Source organism: Pelodiscus sinensis, chromosome 28, assembly GCF_052426305.1.
Source record: "Pelodiscus sinensis isolate ZL-2025 chromosome 28, ASM5242630v1, whole genome shotgun sequence".
Classification (NCBI taxonomy): domain Eukaryota; kingdom Metazoa; phylum Chordata; order Testudines; family Trionychidae; genus Pelodiscus; species Pelodiscus sinensis.
Genome location: NC_143079.1, coordinates 16438181 through 16463338, shown reverse-complemented (window position 1 = coordinate 16463338; position 25158 = coordinate 16438181). Strand labels below are relative to the sequence as shown.

The window sequence follows — 25158 nt, the reverse complement described above, 5'->3', positions numbered from 1 at the left end:
TTTTTCCTTTCGCTGGGCAGTTTTTGCAATTCAGCATTAATACTTGGAGCCCAAGAAAGCGCCACAAAACTCCACGCCGTCCAGGCAGGGCACTTCCTGCCCTTGTTAATATGGGAGAGGGCCTGGAATTTAAACCGAGGCTAAAATATATGTCGGCACCACATCCATGTACATTCCGTCTGCCCTCGAGTCTCACAGCACGGGTTTCAAACAGTTCTTGACCTCGGCTACGCTTCTTGGGCTCCTGGAGCCGAGAGGGTTGGAGCCAGCCAAGAAAGATGCATTTGCAGCTTTCCAGCACAAATGTTCTTCATTTTCTTTTTAAAACAATCCCATTTTTTTAAATCCCATGGGGGGGGGGGGGGGAGAGGGGACTGTAGATCTTGTTATTAAAAAATGTTGATCTTTAGCGTTAGAACAAATTTTTTCAAAAGTGCCTAGTGACTTTTGGATGCTGTAACTTTGGAGGTACTCATGTAAGAGGCCTTCAAAATCCTGATTTTCAAAATGTGGTGTTTGAAAATCAGGTCCCTCGGAGAGATGCTCCTTTGAAAATCAAGCCACTGTGTGATTCAGGGGAGGCAATGCGTTATTTTGAAGTTTTCTGAGATCAGTGATCTCTATGGGTTTAATTCTTTGAAACTAAGGAGAATTTTGTATGCACAATTTCCCTCTGACGGTAATACTTGCTATAGAAGGTAGCTGTGGAGAAATATGCAGTGCCAGAAATATTCCCTTATAAGGAGCACTCCATGTGCTCAGTTCTGATGGAACGACCCTAATGCGACCGGAATGCGGGGGGAAGGAGTGGGGGGTAAAATGTGCTGGGGGTAGAGCCATGGCTGGCTTTAGTCCGTCCACATATCAGTGCAACTGGGCCAAAGAACTCTTCTCTCTCGCCGGGACAGGGACTGGACTTGATAACCTCTTGAGGTCCCTTCCAGCTCTATGATTCTCTGAGTGCAGTGGGAGTCTTGCCCGAGTAAGGACTGCAAGATCAGGTCCTAAATCTCTATTTCCCTCCCCCGCCACCCAAATTGTCCACAAAAGAACCAGTCTCAGAACTATGGCAGGGAGACCAGCCGTGGTGGGGGCAAACTCACAGGACATTTTGGACACATAGGAGATACCTAAAATGGCTGCATTCATAAAATGCTGGGCAGGGGTCTGCCCCTGAAGCTGCTGCTCCGTTGATATCACTAGCAGCAAGCGTTTGTCTGATCCACAATGGATCTTCAGCGCCTTGGACTCCCCCCGTGGAACGTGGTACCTGCGTAGGGTGGTGGTTGTGAGTGGCAGCCGTGGAGACAGCTGCCATTTCTGGGGGGCTGAAGTGCATTCAGTTATGGGGCTGTGCACTGGGCCTGCACCATGCAGTCCTGCGGGCAGGGGTGGGACTGACAGGGCTTTGTGACTCCCGTCCCTAACGCCGCCTGTTAACTAAAGCGCGCGTGTCCACACGTATCTGAGGCACCAAGCCCAGCCGCTAGAGCTGGGGGAAAAGAAATAAAAATTCAAATGTGGAATCCTTTTCTATAAGGGAACGAGGGGGGAGAAATCCTGGGTTCTAGTCCATGTGATCCTCCTTGAAGTCTTTAAACCAGGATCTGAGGACTTCAGTCACTCAGCCAGAGGTTAGGGGTCTATTGCAGGAGCGGATGGAGGAGGATCAGTGACCGGAAACATGCAGGAGCTCAGACCAGGTGATCGTGGTGGTCCCTGCTGGCCTTAAAGTCTGAGTCTAACGCTGCCAAGTTTCTTCCCTGCCTGTCACTCAGTTTCAACATCTGTAAAAGGGGTGATCCTGCTTTTTCTAAAGCCCCAACGTCACAGTAATCTTTTCATTCCCTTCTCACAAGGACCAAGAAGTTAAGATTCACCTCTAGTTTAATTCTGAAGGGTTTCTTTTCCGTGTGCAAAGAGCAGACCCACACATGGAATCAAAAAGGATTTATTTTTATAACAATGATCCATGAACCTCTAGTTATCCACGGAGTCCTGGCTGCTGTGCTGAGAACTTGCTGGTCACATATTCAAATGGCTTTGGCTCTTCTTTGTTTCCAGCTGTTGCATTAAATTTTGAATGCATTCCTTTCCTTATTACATTTCCATAGACATATTGGCTGTACTTGCCAGTTGTGAATGTTATGCTTCCAAATGGAAGGTGCGGTGTCATAATATAGTGAATTTTTCTTAAAGAATGTTTTATACACTCACATGCACACAGCCATAGGCCCAACCGGCTTATGTTCCAGCTTTGTCTCTCTTGTTTACCAGGGAATATACACAGTGACAGCTACATATAAATTACAGAAGGTTTATGGTAGACAATCACCCTATTAAATTGTGGTTCACACTGTGGCAAAGTTTGAGAGCTCCTGATTTGCTTTTTAGAATAAGGGAAAGAAATGTGATAAGAGCAAGCATAGTACATGTACCGCTTCTTGCTTTGGAGTGGGGCAGGGAAAATTGGTGAGGTGTCTCCACACAAGCAGAACATAGAGCATTGCACTAAACCATTTCATTGACTCCAGAGGTATCTTGGAGGTGGTAGTGCCCTGTGTTATGAAGGTGGTCAGACTAGATGATCTAGCCTCAAACACTGACGTGAATCCAGGCCCCTTGAGTCCCATTCCTAACTCCGCTACTGCCCATCTGGATGACTTTGGGCAAGTCACTTTGCTAACTTGTGCCTCAGTTTCCCCATCTGTACTATGGGCACAGTGAGGCTGACTTCCTTTTGCAAAGTGCTTTGAGATCCACAAATGCTAAGCTCTGCATAAGTGCTAGGGATTATTTATAGCTGCACTCATTGCAGCTCCGTGCATGAAAATCTATTTGGTGGTGGGTTCTGTGACTTTGGCTGGGGTTCCATTACTAAGTCAAGTTACTATTCGCTGCGCAACCCAACAGCCCCGGCTTGAGGCAGTTGTGTCTCTTCTGATGCCGGCACAGTGTGTGCTGTGCCCTTTCTCCGCCCCGTTGAAACCCTGAGGCACTCAGAGAGCGGAGCTGGTGGGATTCACACAATTGCTAGGTCGCTTCATGTCCACCACACTAGTCTGTGCAGCAGCCGGAATGAACCAGCTTCGCCCATGTACACCAGTGCTGTCGAGCTGAAACGGACACGGTATGTTCGGGGAAGGGCCATGTGGGATAGGCGCCCAGGTCGGGGCTTGTGACCCTGAGGACCCAGCAGGGGCTGGGCAGGTGCAGGTCATTAGGGATTTTCCTAGAGAGACTGGATGTAACGTATCAGGAGCCGAAGCACGGTCAGAGACGTAGGGAAGGGTGCTGGGAAGAGAAGAACCTTCAGAGCTTGGTGTTCGACTCGGTTCTACATGCTGGATGGCGCAGCCCACAAGACCTTCTCCCCTCGCAGGCCTTACCTGATGTTCAGAGTCTGAGAAGTTGAGCAAACACCCTTCTTCCCCCTGCAGGTTTGGGTCCCTAATTGCTTTGTGACTGGACAGCCAAGCGCCAGGATATCCTGCCGGACTGGAGTTTATTGGCATGGCTGAGATCTAGTGCCTGCCACGCTCGTTCGGCTCAGTAACGCCTTCGCTTCCCTTGCCCTGACTGGCAATGCCCCAGAAATGGACTTTCTTGACTTGATTCATTCCTCGTGCTGTGCTCGTCCCTAGGCCCTGCTTGGCTAAGTTCTAATTGGCAGCAGGCAAAACAAACACCCTCCACGCTCTCCATTCATCACAGAATCCCAGGGCTGGAAGAGCCCTCAGGAGTTATCGAGTCCAGCCCCCTGCCCAAAGCAGGACCGACCCCAACTCAACCATCCCAGCCAGGGCTTTGTCCAGCCAGGACTTACACACCTCGAGGGATGGAGACTCCACCCCCTCCCTAGGGAACCCATCCCAGTGCTTCCCCACCCGCCTAGGGAAATAGCTTTTCCTAATATCCAACCTGGACCTCCCCCACTGCAACTTGAAGCCACTGTTCTTTGTTCTGCATCTGTCACCACTGAGAACAGCCTCTCTCCAGCCTCTTTGGAACCTCCCTTCAGGAAGCTGAAAACTGCTATCAAATCCCCCCTCCCCCCCACTCTTCTCTTCTGCAGACTAAATAAGCCCAAATCCCTCAACTTCTCTTCATAAGTCATGTGCTCCAGCCTCCTACTCATTTTGGTCGCCCTCCGCTGGACCCTCTCCTGTGCGTCCACATCCCTTCTGTAATGGAGGGGATGCAATACTCCAGATGTGGCCTCCCCAGTGCTGAATAAAGGGGAATAATCACTTCCCTAGATCTGCTGGAAATGCTCCTTTTAATGCACCCCAATATGCCATTGGCCTTCTTGGCTACATATCCAGCTGACTCATATCCAGCTTCTCATCCACTGTGACCCCCCCAGGGCCTTTTCTGCTGAACTGCTGCTTAGCCAGTTGGTCCCCTCCCGGTAGCAGTGCTTGGGATTCGTCTGTGCCAAGGGCAGGGCTCTGCACTTGTCCTTGTTGAATCTCATCAGATTTCTTTTGGCCCAATCCTCCAATTTGTCCAGGTCACTCTGGCCCCTATCTCTGCCCTCTACCTCAACCTATCTACCTCTCCCCACAGCTTTGTGTCATCTTCAAACCTCTGAGGGTGTAATGCAATCCATCCCCTCATCCAAGTCATTAATAAAGATGTTGAACAAACCCAGCCCTAGAACCAACCCTTAGGCACTCTGCTTGCAACCGACCACCAACCTGACATCGAGCCATTGATCACTGCCCGCTGGACCCGACGATCTAGCCAGCTTTCTATCCACCTTACAGTCCATTTATCCAACCCATCCTCATTTAACTTGCTGGCGAGAATACTGTGTGAGACCGTGTCAAAAGCTTTGCTAACGTCAAGGTATCTCACATCCACTGATTTCCCCATGTCCACCGAGCCAGTTACCTCATCATAAAAGGCAATGAGGTTGGTCAGGTTTGACTTGCCTTTGGTGTATCCATATGCTTTGTTACCCTCTCCAATGTGTCCACTTCCTTTCAGTAATGAGGGGGCCCAGAATACCCCTTACCAAAGTGATTAGTGAGCAAAGCCCCCCATTTGGCCTTGTGAGTCAAGCAGTTCATGACTGTGGGAACTTTTGTTGAGGTGAGGTTGGAATTTACACGGCTTTTAGCAATTCCTGGCAAGGCACTGTCCCTCCCCTTCCCCAGTCCTATAGAAACAGCTGAAATTCCACCAGGGCACAGCTGGCTGGGTAGGATTAATGTTGCATTACTGCATCTGTCTGGCAAGGATTATACATGGCTTGAGCTGGCTCAAGGTTCTCTGAGCCTCTCCTACAGTGCAGGTCAGCTGGGGCTACTTGATTAAGGAACATGCCCAAAAGCATCTGTCTTCCGGAACAGGGAAAAGGCTTCAAAAACTGCTCTCGGGAAACTGCAAAAGGAGCATCCCTGCTGCTGAATATGAGCTGCCTGGGAACCGCCTGCCACTGCCTACAGTCGCTCTCCTGAGTCGCTAGGCATGTCCTGTCTTTGGATTTTATAGGGGCCGCACATTGTCAATCCCCTCCCCCTTTGGTTTCAGCAACCTCAAGGCATGGCACTAGCTGCAGGCTACACACACCAGTGCTTTCCCTGTGGCTCGCAGAGCACACTGCTGCTCAGGTATCGCCTTAGGAGGACACGCATGAGTTCAGAGCTCCCAGGTCGTTGTGGGGCTTGTAGCAGGCACCTCACTGGGAAGCCGACGGAGCAGAGGTCATTTGTGGCCGCTCCGCCCCTCAAATAATGTTGCGGGTTTTGTCAGGAAAAGTACTTTTATTTTCCATTTTTGAGAATGGAAACTTGGTTTGTTTTCCCAGTGAAAACTGCCCCGAGCACATCCGGAAAAGGGAGCTTTTCATGACAGCCTGTTTCGTCCAAGGGGAAGGGGGGAAAAAAAGCTGCAATGAGAAACATTCCCCCCAGGCCTAGAACCCACTTCCTGGAGGGCCGTGTGTGACCAGAAGGTGATTGCACAGCAAGGCAATCTGGAATGTTACATGACAGTGGCCAGAGCGGGGGTGGAGATTGTCATGAGCTTTGCTCGGTGGCTGTGGATATTAATAGGAGAGCGAGCGGCAGGAGTCGATTGCTGCTGGCTTGTTGCCTGCTGGAGCGTGACTGGGCCGCTTTGCTTCCGAGGAAGATCAAAGATTTGGGCAGGCGAGAGGGGGGTCAAGCATCTGGCGAGGAGGATCGTCTGAGAGGCAGCCTGTGCCAAGCAAAGGGGCTAAGTTAGGACGTGTGTCCGGCGATGTTTTCCCGGCAACCGGTTCTGCAGAGTTTTAATCCCCGCCCCCGCCACAGGTCAAGTTTAAAGCCTGGTTTCCCTGTTGCCCCATCCCCAACGAAAGCTGAGTGGGTTTGCAGTCCCAGTCGAATTCTGCCCCGTGGCATGCATAGCATGGAGCAGACCCACAGCCAGACAGACCCACAGAGAGCCACGTGGCAGCCCCCTCGCCCCGAGGGCTGCCGAAGTTGGATTAAGCCCCACTTGGGAGAGGAAGCCAGGGAAAGATCAGCCTGTGCGACTGATCACTGGGGTAACAGTATAGGGTGTGTAATGCTGTCAGGACAGACCCTGCGGTGGCGGCTCACAAGAGAGGGGGCTGAGTCATGTCTCAGACAAGCTGCAGAGGAGGCGAAGCCCAGAGCTTGCTCGCCCATGGTGGGGGCCTGTCCAGGCAGAAATCACCCTAGGAACCCAAACAGGCTGCTCCCCCCACCTGGCCAGGCCCGTAATTCCGCCAAGGAGAGAGCCAGTGGCTTGTACAGAGCTGCTCCCTTGGAGGACTGTGCTACCGGTAACCGTTTCTGATGTGAACGATCGTAAGGAACTGCTCCTATAATATAAATTCTCCCTAAGTAGCGGAGTCCTGCAGAGAGCAGCTCCGTACAAACCACCGGCCTCTCTCCGCCGCTTGCTTGTGCTGTCTTCACATGCCTGGCTGAGGCACGGAGCATCAGCCCCAGTCTACACTAGGGCGTTATTTGGGAATCGCTCCCCTGATTTTGAAATAACAAGTGGAGCGTCCACACTGGCAAGCTCGTTATTCCGAAATCACAGCTCCTGCTTTCCACGAGCAGTGACATTTATTTCAAAAGCTATTGAAAGAGCGGGAGTGCGGACACGCCGGGGCCGCCATTTCCAACTAACAACTCCCCAGAGTCATTCAAAGCGAGGCGTCCCCGGGGCTCCAGGGTAGCGCATCCTGCCTCAGACTCAGCTCGAGGCTTCCCTCTAGTGTGGACACGCTCCTTTGAAATGAATATTTGGGGCATTATGTCAAAGTAAGTTAGTTCCTAGTGTAGACGCGCCCTCCGGGACCAGAGGCTGGAACTTGCCTCAGTGTTTTGCCCTGCAGCGTTGTCCTGTTTCCACAGCCAGGCCATACTGGGCAGGTGGGGGGCCATGCTGGGCGGCCGGGGGGCCCTGCAGAATATGGCCCAAGCCTCCTGAGGCGCATGCAGCAGGGGTACCGGGGCTCCCCTCTTGCCTCCAGCTGCTCCACAGCCTAATCTAGAGCAGCCTTGAGCTGGCTCCAGTTTAAACCTAAGGGACTTGCATGGAAGGTGGGAAGAGCTGCGGGGCGGGAGACTGGTGCTGCTACATCCCTCTGCTCCCAGATGATCCATCCCCAGAGGCAGCAGTGGCGTAGCTCTGCAGCATCCCCGTGACGCAGCACTGAGCGATTGCCGGCCAGCAGGTGAGCTGGCTAGTGTGGGCTTGGCCCAGGAGTGCAGACTAGGCGGGGTTGGGCACTAACCAGTCACGGCCCCCTGTGCCTGGGCAGAGATGTGTTTGGCAGGGCTTCAGGAGTGGGGGGCACGTTACCGACTTGACCATTAAAACCAGCAGCTGCTAACTTAGGGAGCCAATTTTCCACCCAACAGCTGAGTAGAGGAAGGCTGCACTCCATCTGAACCGGGCAGAGCAGAGATCATGGTTTGATTGTTTCAAACACCCTTTACACCACCCTCAAGCTGTCCCTGGCCAGAGCGGTTGTACTCTCTAGCTCAGGAGTCCTGGTGGTGGAGGGGGAGAGGCTGTTCGTTTCCATTCCCCAAGCTTTGCAATGAGAAGGGCCTGACCACTGCTGCCCCCATGTGCCAGACACAGTCCCATAATCCCCGAAGCCACCTTCTTGTGGGGGGGGAGGGGAAGAGAGCAGCGCTTGGAACAGGAATGGACAGCCCCCCCCCAGGCTGGGTTGCACAACTGCGCCAGCCTGGAATGGCTGGCTGGATAGGAGGCTGAGATCTCTGCTTTACACCTTCCTGGCCTGGCTGAACCCCACATGGAAACGGTGGCTTCTCTGTAACGGGAATCCTGACCTGAGAATTTAGCCTGGGGTTAGGGGTCTGTGACAGGAGAGGGTGGGTGAGGCTCTGTGGGCTTTAAATGGGAAAAGGTAGAAACCCCCCTGGGCTAGAGGTCCATGATGGTCCATTCCAGCCTGAGCCTGTCAATCTGAGTCTAGAACAGCCCTTGGAGAAGTACCGTGCCTGTTCTCCCTGCTCCTGTTCCACTGAAGTTACAGATCCGTGTCCCGCACCCGGCATTGCCAGATTGTCTGTTTCTGGAGAATCACAGGGACCCAGATTTTAAGGCTTGGGGCAGTCAAAGTACAAAGACACCCCACAGCACTGCCAACACAGGCTGTCCCAGGGATGGAGCTGGCCCCAGGGCCAGACTGAGGCATGGGTGAGCCGGGCAGCTGCCCACCGATGGGGGGCGCCTAATGGCAGCTGTAAGGGGCATGCGGCATCCCTTATAGCTGCCACCAGGCGCCACGCGCCCGGCTCCCACAGCACCCTTCCCCCCACAGCTGTGGGGCCCTGCATTGGCACATGAGCCAGCAGCAGTGGCCAGGCCGGGGCGCCAAAAGGGCTCGGGCCGGCCCTGGCTGGCCCCAGTATTAGAGGCAGGATAAAGGGCCCGCTGAAGGGAGGGAGGTGGCCCGACTTCTGGAGTGGACAAGGGGCTAAGGCATTCCCCTGGGGAGTGCAGGGTGGCCACTTCAAGTCTCACCCACCCTGGGAGTGGCAACAGAGGCTACCCCAGGAATGGAGCTGGGTGAGGCTAAGAGCATGGCTATGACCAAGTGGGGATTGTATTCACTGTCTGCTTCATGTGGCTTCTACTGACCTCAGTAACCCCAGGGCTGTGTCTAGACTGGCAAGTTTTTCCGCAAAATCATCTGCTTTTGCGGAAAAACTTGCCAGCTGTCTACACTGGCCGCTTGAATTTCCGGAAAAGCACTGATGAGCTCATGTAAGATGGTCAGTGCTTTTGCGGAAGTACCATGCTGCTCCCATTCGGGCAAAAGTCTTTTTCCGAAAAACTTTTGTGCAAAAGGGCCAGTGTAGACAGCAAAGATTTGTTTTCCGCAAAAAAGCCCCGATTGCGAAAATAGCGATCGGGGCTTTTTTGCAGAAAAGCGCATCTAGATTGGCCACGGACGCTCTTCCGCAAAAAGTGTTTTTGCGGAAAAGCGTCCTGCCAATCTAAACGCGCTTTTCCGAAAATGCTTTTAACGGAAAACTTTTCCATTAAAAGCATTTCCAGAAAATCATGCCAGTGTAGACGTAGCCTAGGTGTTTGCCTGGTCACTGCTCTATCTAGATCAGCAGTTCCCACTGCTGGTTGCCAGGCTGCGGCAGCTCTGGGAGCTCAAGCCACCTTTTCCAAGCGGTTCTCCTCTAGCAGCCACGGTGGCGCCTCCCTCCTTCTGGGCTTGGAGAGGGAGGTGGGTGTGATGGAGAGGGGCACACACACTGCCAGTGCCTTTTCCCCCTGCCTGTGCAGCCATTTTCACCAGTGGCGGCAGAAGGCGCCTCCCCAGGGCTCCGATTCCCGCTCTCCCCCACCCACACAGCATCTCCCTCCCTTCTCCCCCCCCCATGACAGCTGGTCGGGGCTGCGTGCTCCCCCACCCACCCATGGAGGTGCAAGACACACTTGGGGAGGGAGGAGGCATGAGGGAGGGCTGCTCTCCCTGCTCACACGGCAGTAATGGTCACGCTCCCTAGAGAGGGCAGCCTTGCTCTGGTGAGCATGGGGGTGGGGTGGGGCAAAGGGGTGATGCATGAGGCAATGGTGGGGTCATGGGGCAAGAGGGAGTTGGCATAGACTGTAGGGATCAGAGGTTAAGGGTCAAAGGGCAGAGGGCACAGGAGTGGGGGTCAAAGGGTGTTAGGCACTGGGGAGCTAGGGGCTGGATTGGGGCTAGGCAGCCTTGTAACATTTTATTTGCATAATGAATATGAAAATATGCAAATCCAATGTTACCAGTCTGCCAAAGGTTTGTGAATGGCGTTGCCAGTCCCCGATCTAGATGGGGTTAGGGATTCGGGTGTGACGCACGGAGCGAATGCTGCCCAGCAGGTGGGCAATGGTTGCCATCACCTGAGCCTGGGAGGGGCCGTGACCAGAGGCACTTTGTGACACCTTGTGCCCAGGAAGCTAGACAAAGGGGGAGGCAGGTTGCCTGAAGGCTGGGAGCGGTTGCTGAGTCTGTGGGTCTCTCTCTCAGGGGGCCTGGAGCAGGATGGGGGAACAGGGCCCTTCCCCCCCGAGATGGATGGACTGACTGCTCCTGGTTCCTGTGCTGCGCAGCAGCCGTGAATCAACAAACCTTCTGTTCTACCTGCCGGCCGAGGGTCACATCTGGCTGCAGATGGGGGTGCCAGGCCTGGGGGCTCCCCACACCTCGGTGACAGGGTAGGATTCAATCGGCATCAGCCACTTCTGGGAAGCTTTGTAAACAGCAGCAAAATGTGCCCCCAAACTTCTACTGTTACATCCCCTGGAATCCATTCAATTGTTGGGCATCTGCAACGCAGGCTTTTAAATCTAGATCACAATAGGGATAACGAGCATGGCTAGATTAGAAGGGATACGAATGCTCACGGAGCATTTCAGGAGATGAACCCATCAGTAAGCAACATGGTGCAGCAGGAAGTTTTCATAGGGTAGGCTGTTCTGTAATTGGCCATTGCAGAGTTTTACTCCCACCTGGAGCGCTGAGTTCAGGGGCAAGATGAAGTATGGTAACTGCTACACACATGGACGCTGCAGATCAAGGTAATTCCTGGCATCCTGGTGGCCTGGGGGGGAAGCTGGATTCCTAAATCAGTACTGGGAACCTTAGGCTCCAGTCAGATCTTCAATCATGCAATGAATATTCTGCTTCACTTAACATTTTTACAGACTAATGCTCCTTCAACTAATGTGTTAGTGCAGATCTTTTTAGCAATAAAAAAAATCTGATGCGATGGAAATGAAGATGGATTTAACTAAAGATGACATCTCTCTGTTTCACGTTGGGCACTTCGTTTTATTCCAAGGTGACACACAAAAAGTAAGAAAAAGACAAAACCCAAATTATAAAATACTACACAACACCATAAAACCTCTTCAGCAGACAGCATACAACAGAACGCAAGATACAGAGTGGTCCCCATAAACCAAGCCAGCTGATATGTACTCGCAAAAGAAACAACGTGAGAAAGGAAGAAATATTTGCCACTTCCCATTTCTATGTACACGCTCTGAAGGAGCAAAGAAAACTAAGTTGGCCTTCAATTCAGACAGACACCAACTATTTTCCCCGTGTCAGTTTTCTTGCACAGGGAGGGATCCCGTGCCTTGAGGTAAACGTCCCATGGATACTTGCCTGGACCTAACCATTTCCACAACCATTCACAGTCTGTTTTAGCATGGCTTGCTTTGTTCCCTGACCCCTTTGTCTTCCATTCTGAGGGCTGCCTGGGGTCTAGCGGACAAGCAGGTAACTTCGGGAACAGGGCAGATTATTCAAGAGAAGTTCAACATCCCATCTAACGCTATCTTCAGGCACAGGCTGTGTCTACACTGCAACGCGCGGAGAAGGCAGCCCACGCAGGCGGCGCCGCACCAGCTTGAATAACGTTCATAGGGAAGCTGCAGTGACATGAGATAACGGCAGGAGGTGCACTTGGGTCCTGGGTGGGTTTGTGTAGCCATAGCTCTGTCAATCCAGGCATGCCCCCAAAGTGCTGCAATCATAGCCCTGAATGGAACACATCTCCCTTTGGTAGCACAGTAGGATGGAGCTGGGTTACAACGTGCTTCTGGAACACTCACTGACTCGGATTTTCAAACATTCCTGTGCATTTCGTCTTCCATGTTTACAGCAGTTTAAATACAAGCAGGGGAAAGGTTTTTAAAGCTGCGACTCCCCTGCCCCCTTTTGCAATTAATTACACAATTTGCCTTTTAAGTCAACCAAAGATATTTCACAGAACACACGTGCTCCCGAAGCGCATCACCATTATTTCTAGCTGGAGTTTGTTCATCTTACATTGGAAACTGTTCTTTCAGGGCAACTTCTTTATCGGTGCACAATGTAGAACAGACCAGAGTCCGGGTGCGTTGCTTTTGGGTCTTGCTGTTCAGAAAAGCTGAGGTTAATTGTTCTGCCCAAAGAATATCCGCAACATCCGTGCTTTCCTTCCAAGCAAATTACAGATCAGAACAATTTCGCCCCCACATCCAGAGGTGCTAGTTAAAACTAGGGATGTGAACGTGTACCTGTGTACATGGCTAATGAAGGCGTCTGGGCTCAATGGTTAACCCTCGGGGTTACAAGCAGCTTCCCCCTCCCTGTACTGTTGCCTCTGTATCCCCACAAGCACCTGCTCCCCATGTTGCCCCACGTCAACCTGCAATCACTGAAAAGGTCAGCAGTTACATGTTTACAAAAACAGATTTTAACATCCTTTGTTAAAACCTTCCCAACCTGGCAAATCCCATGACGTACTAAGCCGTGGGGCACGTTCCAAATGGCATGGTGCTGCTAAAATGTGATGGAGCAGTAAATGTCAAGATTTTAAACACACACAGCACCTCCTGTCTCTCTTTGATGCAACACTCTCACACTGGGTAGTGCTTCTGCTACTGTACGCCCTGGTATCAACACACCCGCCTCATGTTCCAGGAGTAAGCTACAACGAGCTCTGCTTAGCAAATACACTAACACTTCCACAGGGAAGAGCAGTGTCCTTAGAACTAGACAATTTTTCATGGAATTTCTGTAAGTTTAAAAAACACTCTGGCTTAGTTAAATTGGGAGACAGCCTTTAATTTCTTCTCTTGAAATAGCAGCAGTGGAGGAGTTATTGTTGAAGCTTTTATGCATGTAGACCAGGAGACAAGTATATGCACTAAAACAAAATATCCATCAACTGAGTAAAAATGCTTTTCAGACAAACAGTAAGGGCGGGCCTATGCATTTGATGGATGTGAGGCTCAATTTTAGGGAGAGGGCTACTGAATTTCTTTTAATATATCAGTTAGGAAGGAATTCATGTTACTGGCTCAGTAATCGAAACATTCATTTCAGAGAGCACAAGACATTTGAAAACTTCCAGCTAGCAGCAGGACAACAAACTAGTCTAGAGAGAAGAGAGGTGGGGACAGAACATTTGTTTCATCAAAATGTCAGACAGCTAGATAAAAAGCAAGATGAGAAAATCCTCTGTACACTTGCACAGCACTGGGATGTCAATTGGCAGTAACGCAATGCTTTAAGGATATCATACCAGAATCATTCAAAAAATTATTCACAGTGAGTGTGTTCCATAACATTCTTAGATACTAAGCGGTCACATTCGTATTATGCATTGCAATATCTGATAGTCTAGTCAAAAACATTTCCAGGCTGAGTTTCGGATCTTAATGCAGTTTCCTGATTTAACCTCGTCCTCTGCAATTTACAAAATCGAGCTGAATTTAATCATTGAGGTTAATTTGCTCAATTACTAACTAATGAAAAGTCTTTGCAGTAAGTCTTACGTGACTTCATAATGAATAGGGGCTGTCCATCCTACCCTCAAACCCAGTGAGTGACTGACTTTGCCACATTTATACAATCTCACAAGGTAAAACAGCTTTGTATAGAAACTGTCAATCTACATCTCTTTAATTTAGTATCTTGTTTCTTTGGTCCTTTATACAAACATAGCTACTTTCTTTTCATAAATATTAAGCACTTGCTGTTCTCAGATTTTCTACCATGTAGCAATTCATATTTAGAATATATCTAGGATATTACTTCTTATGCCAGCAGAGAAGCAGCTGCCCTACTTCTACAATAAAAACTCATCTGTACAAGCCTAGACACAAGCAATTCTAGCTAATTTTCCACAGAGTTGATTAGGGAAAATGACCTCCAAATCAATTCCTCGCCAGGAAATCGATTGGCACAAGAGCGTACCCAGAATGCTTCCCTCTTAGGGTTTCATTTACCCTAGAATCACTGTGAACAGGGATATCAGCCTGCACATTCACCCTTTACCCGTCAGTCCTTCCAAGTTTAACAGCTAATATAAGCAGAGGCAGGTTGCCTCGGAAAGAGGGTTGGCAGGAAGAAGAGACCTGGCTGTCTTTAGCTAAGTACTTGGCTACACCAGAAAAGTTGCTTGTTCATAAATCATTGTGGGGAAGACTCCATCACCAGGTTAGGCTAAGATGTATTGGGGAATTTGCATCTACTGAAATAAGCAAATACTGTAGGAATTACATTGCTATATTTACTATTTCGTTCCTAAATACAAATTAGCAGCTGAACACAATAAATGGCCCACATCCAATGCGTTAATAACTGTACTCAAGTCTGTCATTTAAAGAAAAATCAAGTCCCCGCTTATTATTGGTTTCATGGAATGGCTTCTGGCTCTTGTTAAGATGGTAAAACTGAGCTGTGACCAGCTCCTACATTTTCGTATTGAACTGGTAAGAACTTTAAAGTATGTCCAGTCATGGTTCTTTTGAATCCACTTGAGTTTGGGCAATTGTCTTCCGAGTCAGTCTGGATTATGCAATTCAGCAACAGACTACAGAATACTCGCTCAGACAACCAAGGTCTTACCCTAATATCAGACAGTCGCTCTGGCAACAGAGCAAGTCTACAAGCTCAAAATATTACATTTTGTGAAGAAAAAAATTACTAAATATGGCTAGGTGACCTTAAGTGTGCCATTAAGAATTATAAGCTACAGGCTTCACTTTCAGTGCTGTGTTTTTTATCTACCTTCTGTGCAACTCTGGCTGTTTGAGTCCGAGAGACCATTGCTATTTAACACCATCTGCTTTTAGTCCAATGCAGGCTACTTACAGCTTTTGTGGTCTTGTGACCGAAGCTTTCTGTTTATTTCCCTAGATTTCAACTGGTCTTACTCTTGAAATCTACACCACTCTGAAGCTAGCTGCTGACACTAGCACTAAGAGAAAAAACCCAACCGAACAGCTGCAGCAATGAAAATGAAAGCCATGAATTTGTTCCCTGCAATTCTCCCAACAGTCAAACAAAGACATCAGTCCATGAAGGATATTCAGGGATGCTATCAAGTGTAGCAAGCCTACATTTAGCGCCGTCCCTGCCTTTGTGTGAGCACACATGGAATGGAGTAAGCAGGAAGGCTGAAACACACAAGGATCCTGGTTCTTAGAGCAAGTTTTTTGTTCATGTTCTAAATTACACTTGCTCACAACAGCAGCGCATTAGCAGCAGCAACATAAGCCCAGCACCTAAATTGGGATTCTCTTTAGTGTTACAGCGCTCATGTGAGAGCAACTGATTCCTCTTCCCCGGGCCTCTGAACAGTGCCAGCGTACCTTCTATTCTGGTAAACTCTCCAGAACTGGGTCAGATGCTGCTCACTTGTTCCACTGACTAAATTGCAATTACTCCTTAGTCGTTGTCTAAGAACAGATTTTGCCCCACTTGGCAGGATTGTCAGCTGCTCAGCATTTGATTTAGATAAGATCCTTTCGGAGGCTAATTTTAGGCCCGCTAACCAAATTACCTAAAAAGATGTAAAGGGAGATGCTGATTAGTCACTGGATTTTCCTTTATGTAAACAGGGAAGAATTTGATCTAAGTTCAGTATATTCATTCGTGGGCAATTACAGCTTTAATTTTAATATCATGTGGTGGCCTGCCCCTTCACTTGCTGAAGGCACTGCAGATACATCAGTGAGGTTCACTTATATCTAAATTATCTCTTTAAATTAAAAAATCCCTCCAATTGCTTTCTTTAGAAGATTACCAAGTCTTCTAGGTAACACCTGTCATGAAAATCTTATCGTTCAACAACACAAAGCTAGTGATATGGAAGCAATTTGACAATCACTAATGTAACAATTATGGTGATTTGATACACAAATGATTTAGCAAAAGAAGATTTGATCTAGGGGACTTTAAAAATTAAGGTATTCTAGTACCAAAAAAGTCTCTTCATTTACTTCCCCATGCCCTTAAGATTCAGAGGTGCTTTTACTCAACAGTTACAGATTTGGCCAGATTTCTTGGAAAATCAACCTGTAAGAGAAAAAAATGATTTTTTGTAAGCAAGACCACATATATTGTATTTTACACTTCATGAAAGGCCACTTAAGATAAGTCAATATTAAAGTTGCTGGCATCTGTTAAAAGGCTATTGTCCAAACAAGTAAATAAGTATAATGAAAAAAAACCAGTTTGCAAAATTGCTTTTCATAGGCCTCTGCTGCATAGGCTTAAACTATTTATTTACTTCAGAGAGGTTTAATACATCTATTTTAAGATGTGTAAACTGAGGCATAAAGGATTGGTCACAGTCACACAGGTATTTTTAAAGAACGGAGAAGACAAATTACTGCAAGGAACTATTCAGTCTTCCGTAGTTTAAAATAATTTTACAATTTTAGCCTTAAAAAGGGGAATCAAGCCCTGGTACTGAATGTTGGACATAAGTATGTCATGTAAGATTGTTAACTCTTACAAGTCTGCAAACTTATAGCACTTTGAAAAATATTTTCTCAAACTGAAACACGCACAAAGTGTGAATTTTCATTCAAATATTCTTTACTAGGGTTTTCAAGTAGGAAACAGACCACTTGAGTGTAGTTTCGTTAAGAGCACAGTGGAAACAGTAATTCAGCTGAGAGAACTGTTAATAAATAAGAAAACGGGAAACTTCTCTGGTCCCTGATCTAGCTCAAGTGATAAACTTAGTTTCCTGCACACTGAGGGCTTGTCCACACAAGACAGGAAGTGGATCGACAGCTCTGGAGCTGCCATACATTAAGTAGCTTGTGTGGACTCTGAAATACTGCCCGACTTGCTGTGCACAAAGCCTCTGTGCAGTTGTGCCCTGAGATATGAGAAATGCAGAAGGGAAGACAGCTTTGTGGAAACATTCTGCAAAACCTGCAGGAGTGATTGTGATCAAGTTCGTAAAGTGTCCTGGATCTGCAAAATATTTCTGCAGGAGTCTGGGTATGGATGGTAGCAATACCTGAGCCATAATTTGGCTTTTTTAACAAGGAATGGCAGATCTAACTTCTAGTTGCACTGTGCGAAGAGGTCCAGGTTCCGAAAACGGAGTAGCCAGTGTTATAAAGCAGGAAACGTGTTTGTTATCTGTCATTAACATAAGTCACTTAATTCTGCAGTAACTGTTCCTCCAATGACTTGATCATGAAATCTGTGTTAGATTAAAGGTGCGAATGAGTTTACCGAACTTCTTGGGGTTCTGTTCAGAAGAACAGATTGACTGCTGAAGTTTGGACAGTGTGTACACCATAAAGGAGGGCGTTAAAGGTAGGTTAGTACTTACGTCATAGCCTCTGAGCACTGCAAGGTGGAAAGCCAGAAGCTGTAAAGGGATCACGCTCAGGATTCCTTGCAGACAGTCCACAGAATGAGGAACTTTGATTGTCCTCTTATTGTTCATAATTGTCTCTGTGTCTTCCTTATCACAAATCACTACCGGTCGTCCCTGGAAGGAAGAGAGGGGCCAGTAAGTATCAGGCAGAGAGAGAGAACGAGATGCACAATGCTCATGATAGGGCCCCTTCTTGCTTCTGCTGAAATCTCTGGCAAAACTTCCACTGATCAAGAAGGGCAGGAACCTTGCAAGTGAGACGAGCAATAGTATTTCAGTTACCATAATCCAAGCGGTTGCTCTTCCTCCTCCCCTTCCGATAGGTGAGTCTAAAATTTGGGGCATGCGAGGGATGGTGTCTGGTCCCTGGCCTTACTAGAGGTGACTTTTTATGGGGAAGACTCTACAGCATTCTTGCAAATTCTTCAAATTTATATGATCAGCAGTAGCACCAAGGCCTTACAGCTTAGGATGTGCATCTCTCTCACAAGCCTGGGGGAAAGGCAATTTTATGTGTTCAACATGCAGGACTGCCTCTCTTTTACTGTGCAAATTCTACTCTCTATGCTAATGAAGGGGACAGTTTGGGTCACAATGCTGCTGTATTTGTGGAGAAAGTATTTTTAAAACTCCGGTCATTAAAATGTAAAGGAAAATGTTTCTTCTATTGGTCTTTAAAAACACTGAGCATTTTCCTTCATTACTTGGGGCTTGCATATAGAGGGAGAGTAATATTATTTCATTTTTTTAAAAGGTTGCATTCTTCCTTCACAACAGTTCACATTGTACAGCTTTGGAAATTCAAGATAAACAAACCTCTTTAAACTAATAAGCCACACTCTAGACTATTACCTTTATGTTTCTTATAGAAACTGCCACTTAAAAGCCCCAACAGACTTCAGAATCCAATTTTAAGCATTAGCCTAACCAGACTGACATCACTGAACACTCGTTAGATGGGAACAAAATTATTACCAGATTTCCCTGTATGCTCGTGTAGCCACTCAGAGATTCAAATGCTGCCCATCTGCTTAGCAGACCACCCACAGCTAGATTGTTTCTACTGGTGGTGCACATTCTCACATGCCTTGGTGCACATACACAATTTATTCTGCACGTGGCTAGAAAAGATTAGCGGCAACATTGGTTGTTACTGCTTGCCTGGAACAGGCATTCACAAAGGAACCCTTTCAGGGGCACCGTACAACTGCTTAAAGCAGTTCTAGCGATCCCAATCTGAACATTTCTTGAGCTTTTTACTGACAAAAGGAGCAATTTAAACATCTAGATTGTGCAGGATCCCAGCCGTGTCCATCTCTGAATACTCACCTGCCGTGCAATAACCTGCTGGAGAGCATTCTGGCACTTTGCATACGTGTGGTCCCTCATGATGATCATGATAACAGGCATCAGTTTGTCTACCAGGGCGAGGGGACCATGTTTCAGCTCACCAGCCATTATACCTTCCGAGTGCATGTATGTGATTTCTTTAATTTTCTGGAGAGGAAGATGGAGATAGAGCCCTATTAATCAAGCTACAGTTTGGCTCTGGCCCAGAATACTGAGCAAGTACAGGGACATGTTTTTCCTATGACGATGCATAAACCAGTTCTCCGGTTAATCACCCTTCCTTGCAATGTGGAGGTTGTTCATTTGTGAACTCCAGTCCAGTCTGTTTGCATAAATCAGCTAAAGAACACAGGAAACCTAGAAGAGTGTTACACCTGTGTCAAGCGGCTCAGAGGCCATCACACCCTCTATAGCCTCATCTGCCCCTGACACTACAGGTTTGGGTGATTCGGTGTTTCTCTTTAAACCCATCTGTAGAATGGATAATGTCGCCCTCCTTTCAAGCACGAAGACTGGATGTTTGAGAGAGGGCTTGAAAAGGCCACTGTGACAAGAGGAAATATTAAGTGTCACTAGTAGCAGCACACAGTTCCTGCTGAAAACAAGACACCGGGTCAGATCTTCAATGGGTTGGGTGTGCTAGTCAGTTTTGAAAATCTGGCCCCGATTACATGGCTACTGAGCACCCTGGGAAAACAATCCCTCAATCATTCAAGCAACTTCCAGCACCAGAGCCAAGTTCATGTAGCACGAATGGAGTGCAATGAGGTTGGATTGGGACAAGCGGTGCCCATGTTTAAAGTTCACACAATCCTGAGACCCATGGTAAGTGCAGTTGCACTTCGCAGGCAGCTCTACCAAAGGCAGTTTGGGTAGGGGAACAGAAGAGAAATTCCTTACCAGAGCTCCCTCCAGACATGTAGCATAGTGATAGCCACGTCCCATAATTAAGACAGACTTCTGATGGTAAAGCTCTGTTGCCAGTTTCTGGATCTCATCATCCATACTCAGCACTTCTTTGATCAAATCTATTAGTTAGAAGAGGCAAAAGGATAAGTCAACACACAAGCCTGAAGCCACGCACACGCACACACATGCATGCCAAAGTCTGGTCAGTACTAGGAGCAAGCGAACATGTCTGACGTCCTTTCATATCAACTGCAACTATGCAGCAGTGATGTACTGAGCTGGATTCTCCCTTGCACCGAAGGCCAGGCATGCTGCTCTGCCAAGCTATGCTTCTGGATGAGAATCAGGTCGGAAGTTCACATGGAGATGCGAAAGTACCCTCCATCGGATTCCCCCACAAGCTTCATCTCACCCCAAAGCCTGGTTCTTCAGTGGGACAAAGTGCTGCATAGACCCTGTGCCAGCCCTCCCCCAGGAGCCACATTTCCCCCCTCCCCACGCAGGACAGTGTATATGCAGTATCACAGACAGATGCTTCATACCTGGTAATACCTTTAGACCACGTATTATCTCTTTGCGTCTTTCTTGCATAGAAATTCTATCATCGCACATCATGAGGGCAAACATCACCAGAGAAACAAACTGGCTAGTGTAGGCCTAAGGAGGAGAGACATAAATGCCGTCACGTTTAGAAGCACATCAGATATCCCCCGATAGACTACGATTTTGTGAGGATTAGCCAGCCACTGAGTCTTAACACTTCTAGAATCTCCTGTGCCCAAGTCTCACCACTTTCATACCTTAGTGTCAGGCATTCCAAGACTATGCATTTATACAAGCTATTCAGAACACCTTGCACTCTTGTCAACAGAGTAATGTCTGAGGGTTTTAGGAAGTTATGTGCCTAGTTAGCACTGAATTTCACTGGCACCTTTGAAAATAAATCAGTCAGAGTCATACAAGGAATATAACATAAGAGAATCAAGTCCAAGGCTTGGGGCTCTCCTTTAGTAGTTAAGATTTAAAAATATCGTAAAGGTGCCATATTGTTAAGAGTTAAACAATGGCATGGTGAAATTAACACACCCTGTGCAAGAGTCGGAGATTCATACAATTAAGGGTATGTCTAGACTACATGCCTCTGTCGCCAGAGGCATGTAGATTAGGCTACCAGACATAGGAAAATGAAGCAGCGATTTAAATAATCGCTGCTTCATTTAAATTTACATGGCTCAGCGCGATAGTCTGGACGCGCGGGTGTCGATATCACAGGTATTTGTCAACCACCCAGGTATGCCTCATTCCTCATTCCTTTGATGTTGACACCCGCGCGTCCAGACTATCGTGCTGAGCCGACAAACAGCTGATCAGCTGTTTGTCGGCTCAGCGCGGCAGCCATGTAAATTTGAATGAAGCGGCGATTATTTAAATTGCCGCTTCATTTTCCTATGTCGGATAGCCTAATCTACATGCCTCTGGCGACAGAGGCATGTAGTCTAGACGTACCCTAAGACAGCACTGCTATCAGATGGTAAACCACACACCATTTTTGTGGTTTAAATGTATAGCTTTTAATAGGTACATGAACTGGTTCAGGATTTAATTTCTTCTTTTTGAATGTCCACTTAGAACAAGCAGTTTCAGACTAGTCTTTTGATTTTGTTTTTGTCATGAAAGTCATCACCTATCTATCTATACATTAAAGTACATCTGTCTGTCTGGGAGTCCATTTGCTCTAGAACAGTGTTTCTTAAATTGTGTTCTGCGGCACACCGGTGTGTCGTGAGGCAGTCGGAGGTGTGCCATGGAGAACAAGAGTTCAAAATGGCTGCCCTTAAAGGGCCAGGTGACCTTTTTAATAACTCCCCCTCCCCCTTTTTTGGCTCAACAAAAAATCCTTGGTGTTCCTAAAAGAAAAAATGTTTGGTGTTCCTCGGTCTTAAAAAGCTTAAGAAACACTGCTCTAGAACTTCTCGGGTAACCGTAATGACCACCAAATTTGGGAAGCAGCTTCTTCTTAACTTAAAGCAAGGTCAAGATTTGGTTGTGCGAGGAAAACAGAGTGCCTGGAAAGGGACTGTTTTCCATAACACGGAAAGGGAGGGGGCTGACTGAAGGACAGCGATACTGCAGACTGACCACTGTAGGCAGCAGGAGAGTGGCCAGTGGGGGATGGGGCTCCAAATGTCCAGCCACCAAACCAGGTAAGTGGCCATATTGCCCCCCCAAACAATACCAGATGAGTGGGGAGCCTCCCCCCCAACTCAACTCCTCCAGGAAAGCCCCCCTCACACACACACAGGGAGGTGGGGGCCAGGAACTGTGGCCCATCCCCAACCTCTGAGGAGATGCCCCACGGCAGGAAATGCCAGGAACTGCAGCACAGTTCCCTCCACATTCTTAGGAGATGCTCCCCCCCCCCCCAGCTGCAGAGCATGGGAAGGGGGGGAAAATGGAGGCTAGGGCTGGCCCCCAAACCCTGCCCCCTCCCCCAGACCAGTTGCAGCACGTGAGGGGAGTGGCAGCAGGAGTCTATGGGCAGCCCACAGAGCCCCTCCCCTGGACAGATCCTGCTGGAGGTGAGGGCCCAGGCCCAGAACCCCTCAGCCCTGACCAGCTGGAGGCTGGGGCTGGCCCCCACAGCCCCAGCTCCCCACGAGGAGCTGTCAGCCAGGGAGTGCAGCCCTAGCACCCAGGAGGAGATGCTGCCGGAGCACCGCCACCCTCGCTGCCACAGCCATCCCCAGTAAGCTCCGCCCGAACTCTCCATCCCCTGCCCTGAGTTCTGCACCTCCCATCCTCTGTCCTGAGCCCCTCCCACACTTACTCCTGCGCCCCCCCTAACCCTGCCCACCTCAAGCCCCATGTCCCCCACCCCCTGCTCATTCCAGCATCCTCCGCTCCAGGCCTGGGCAAAGTACGGCCTGTCAAGCCACTGAATCTGACCCACGGATGCAGCAGGGAGCCCCAGGCAAGCTCCTTGCTTGACCACTTCCCCTCGCATGCTGCTCAGAAAAGTGGCTGCTGGGCCGTTTCGCTTTCAAAATTGTGAAGCTGGAGGGGAGGGAGGGGGAAGCTTCAGGAGCTGTCCCTGCCACCGTACAATCCCATTGGCCAGTTTCTGGCCCAAAACAGGCAACCATGGAGCATCACGTCCCCTCCCCTCTGGCTCGTAGTTATTCACACACACATGGCCCTGCAGCATGTGTGGGGGCGGGGTAGGCAGGAGGCTGCGTTATAAATCTGCTGGGCTGCTGGCCGGGAGTCACCCAGGTAAGTCTCCCGGCCAGGGCCTGCCTCTGGTACCCCAGCCCCTCCCTTCCCTCACCCTCTGCTCCCCTACTCCACATACCTAAATCTTCTGCCCATATCCCTTCCCAGATCTGGCACCTCAATCACCTGCCCCAGACCACAACTCCTGCCCTAGTCACATCCCAGACCCCTGCACCTCAGTCCAGTGCCCCAGGCCACAACTGCCTCCTTCACCCAAACTCCCTCCCAGACCCCACATGTCCTCCTGTACCCTGATCCCTTACTCCAGTCTCCCTTCTGCACCCAACCTCCATCCCAGACCCTGCATTTCCTCCATTAATATCATGGAAGAGTGTGGCCCTTGCCCACTTTCCAAATGATTGGAGTGGTCCCCATAACAAATTATTGCCCACCACTGCTGCACCTCCCTGCCCTGAGCCTCCCCCATAACCAAACCCCCTCCCTGATGCAATCAAAAATACAGCATGCACATTTTCCTTTTAGTTTCCAAAAATGAAAAAATCCCAACCATTCCTAGAGATAAGGACCTGAGCAATGCTGGGTAAATCTGCTAGTTTCCAACTGCAAAAACACACCTTCCACCCTAATTAAGAAAACAAGGAACTGAAACGTGCAAGACATCTGTTCAAATTGTGAACCCTCCTGATCAGTTGTGCTCCGATTTCTTTCCTAACTGCCTTAGCTAAGACACACACGCAGTGTTCATGAACAGTGCATGGTAAAGAATGTGTCATAAGAACAGCCAACGAAGTGGAAAATTTGACTTTACATAGAATGAAAATTTAGTCAAAAGTGCAGTAAAAAGGCTAAAAGTTGGTGCCATTGGAGCCAATGACAAAAACACCACTGATTCACCTGGATGAGGAGGAACATTGGAGGTAATTATTCTTGCTCTCCATCTCTATGGTGATAGATTCTGATCCACCCGTTAGAAGATGACTAACCCCAGGTAAAGACCAGCATTTCTTCTTACAAACCATTTGGAATATGAACCTGAGAGTTGAATCAAGATACTTCAATCCAAAGAGTTTGACTAAGAACCATCTTCCCCAGGCTGGCCTTAGCAGATATTAGTGCACAGTCTCGCTTGCAATTTTTTAACCGACTTCTTGTAAAACAAGAATTAAAGAGGGGGACTTCGCTACTAAAATCTCATAAGGCAAATGATGATGATGATGAGCGAATGAGTCAGGGAAATGCAAATTGAGCTTTCTTAGACTGTATAATAAAGTAAAAAAAGAAACATTGTTCAAACAGATGACAAATTGCACTTCTTGCAGCAAAGAAAACCAGGGATTCAAACAGTGTGCACCTTCAGAAACAAGTGAATTTACAGGTGGTAGCTAAATTTTCAAATTAAAGTAATTATCCTTAACAAGTTTCTGCTTCCCTAGCATAAAACAAAGCTGTTTCAAGGCTTAATATGTGAAATGCTTCAAAGAAAAGTGTAATATAACTGGAAAAGGGGGGGCGGGAGAGTTGGGGCCAGTTTTGATTTTTTTGGTAGTCATGCATTCTACCACCACATAGCACAATCAAGAAATGTATTCTGCTATCTAAAATTTGTACAAAGAAAAAGTTTTGTAATTATGCATACATCATTATGGGAAACAAGTTTAACAATTAATCTGCTGCAGAAATTGTAAAGAAGTTTAGTTTTGTAACAAAGTTTGATATCGAAAACTGCTCCCACCACTTTGTAGCATTACTGTTGAAGTATAAAAGTTGTCTGTACTAATTCAAGAGCAATTTTAACACTGCTTCAATTTCTTTCTGTCACCAGCAAAGGCTGCTTTTTGGATTCTTATGTTCTCAAACTGGATTGTCTGAGCAACATTTTCTAGAGCTGTTCATTTGCAGCACGTACAGGTAAATCTCTGCATCACTAGAGACAAAACGTGTTTTCAGTGACCTACAAACTGTACAGCATTGGCAGTGC

The 25158-nt window shown here is 48.2% G+C and overlaps 1 protein-coding gene across 4 annotated transcripts in view; it reads right to left on the bottom strand.

Annotated features, from left to right (window-relative positions):
• Window positions 1-11314: 11314 nt before the first annotated feature.
• The window catches only part of GFPT1 (glutamine--fructose-6-phosphate transaminase 1), a 63900-nt gene continuing 50056 nt past the window's right edge, over window positions 11315-25158 (bottom strand). For all 4 annotated transcript variants that reach the window (XM_089773863.1, XM_075910965.2, XM_089773864.1 and 1 more), the window contains 5 exons: window positions 20489-20603; window positions 19938-20065; window positions 19017-19184; window positions 17640-17801; window positions 11315-16360 (listed from right to left, as the gene is read on the bottom strand). In XM_089773863.1, the coding sequence (XP_089629989.1) occupies window positions 16316-16360; window positions 17640-17801; window positions 19017-19184; window positions 19938-20065; window positions 20489-20603 (618 nt within the window). In that variant the 3' untranslated portion in view covers window positions 11315-16315. The remainder of the gene's footprint in view (window positions 16361-17639; window positions 17802-19016; window positions 19185-19937; window positions 20066-20488; window positions 20604-25158) is intronic.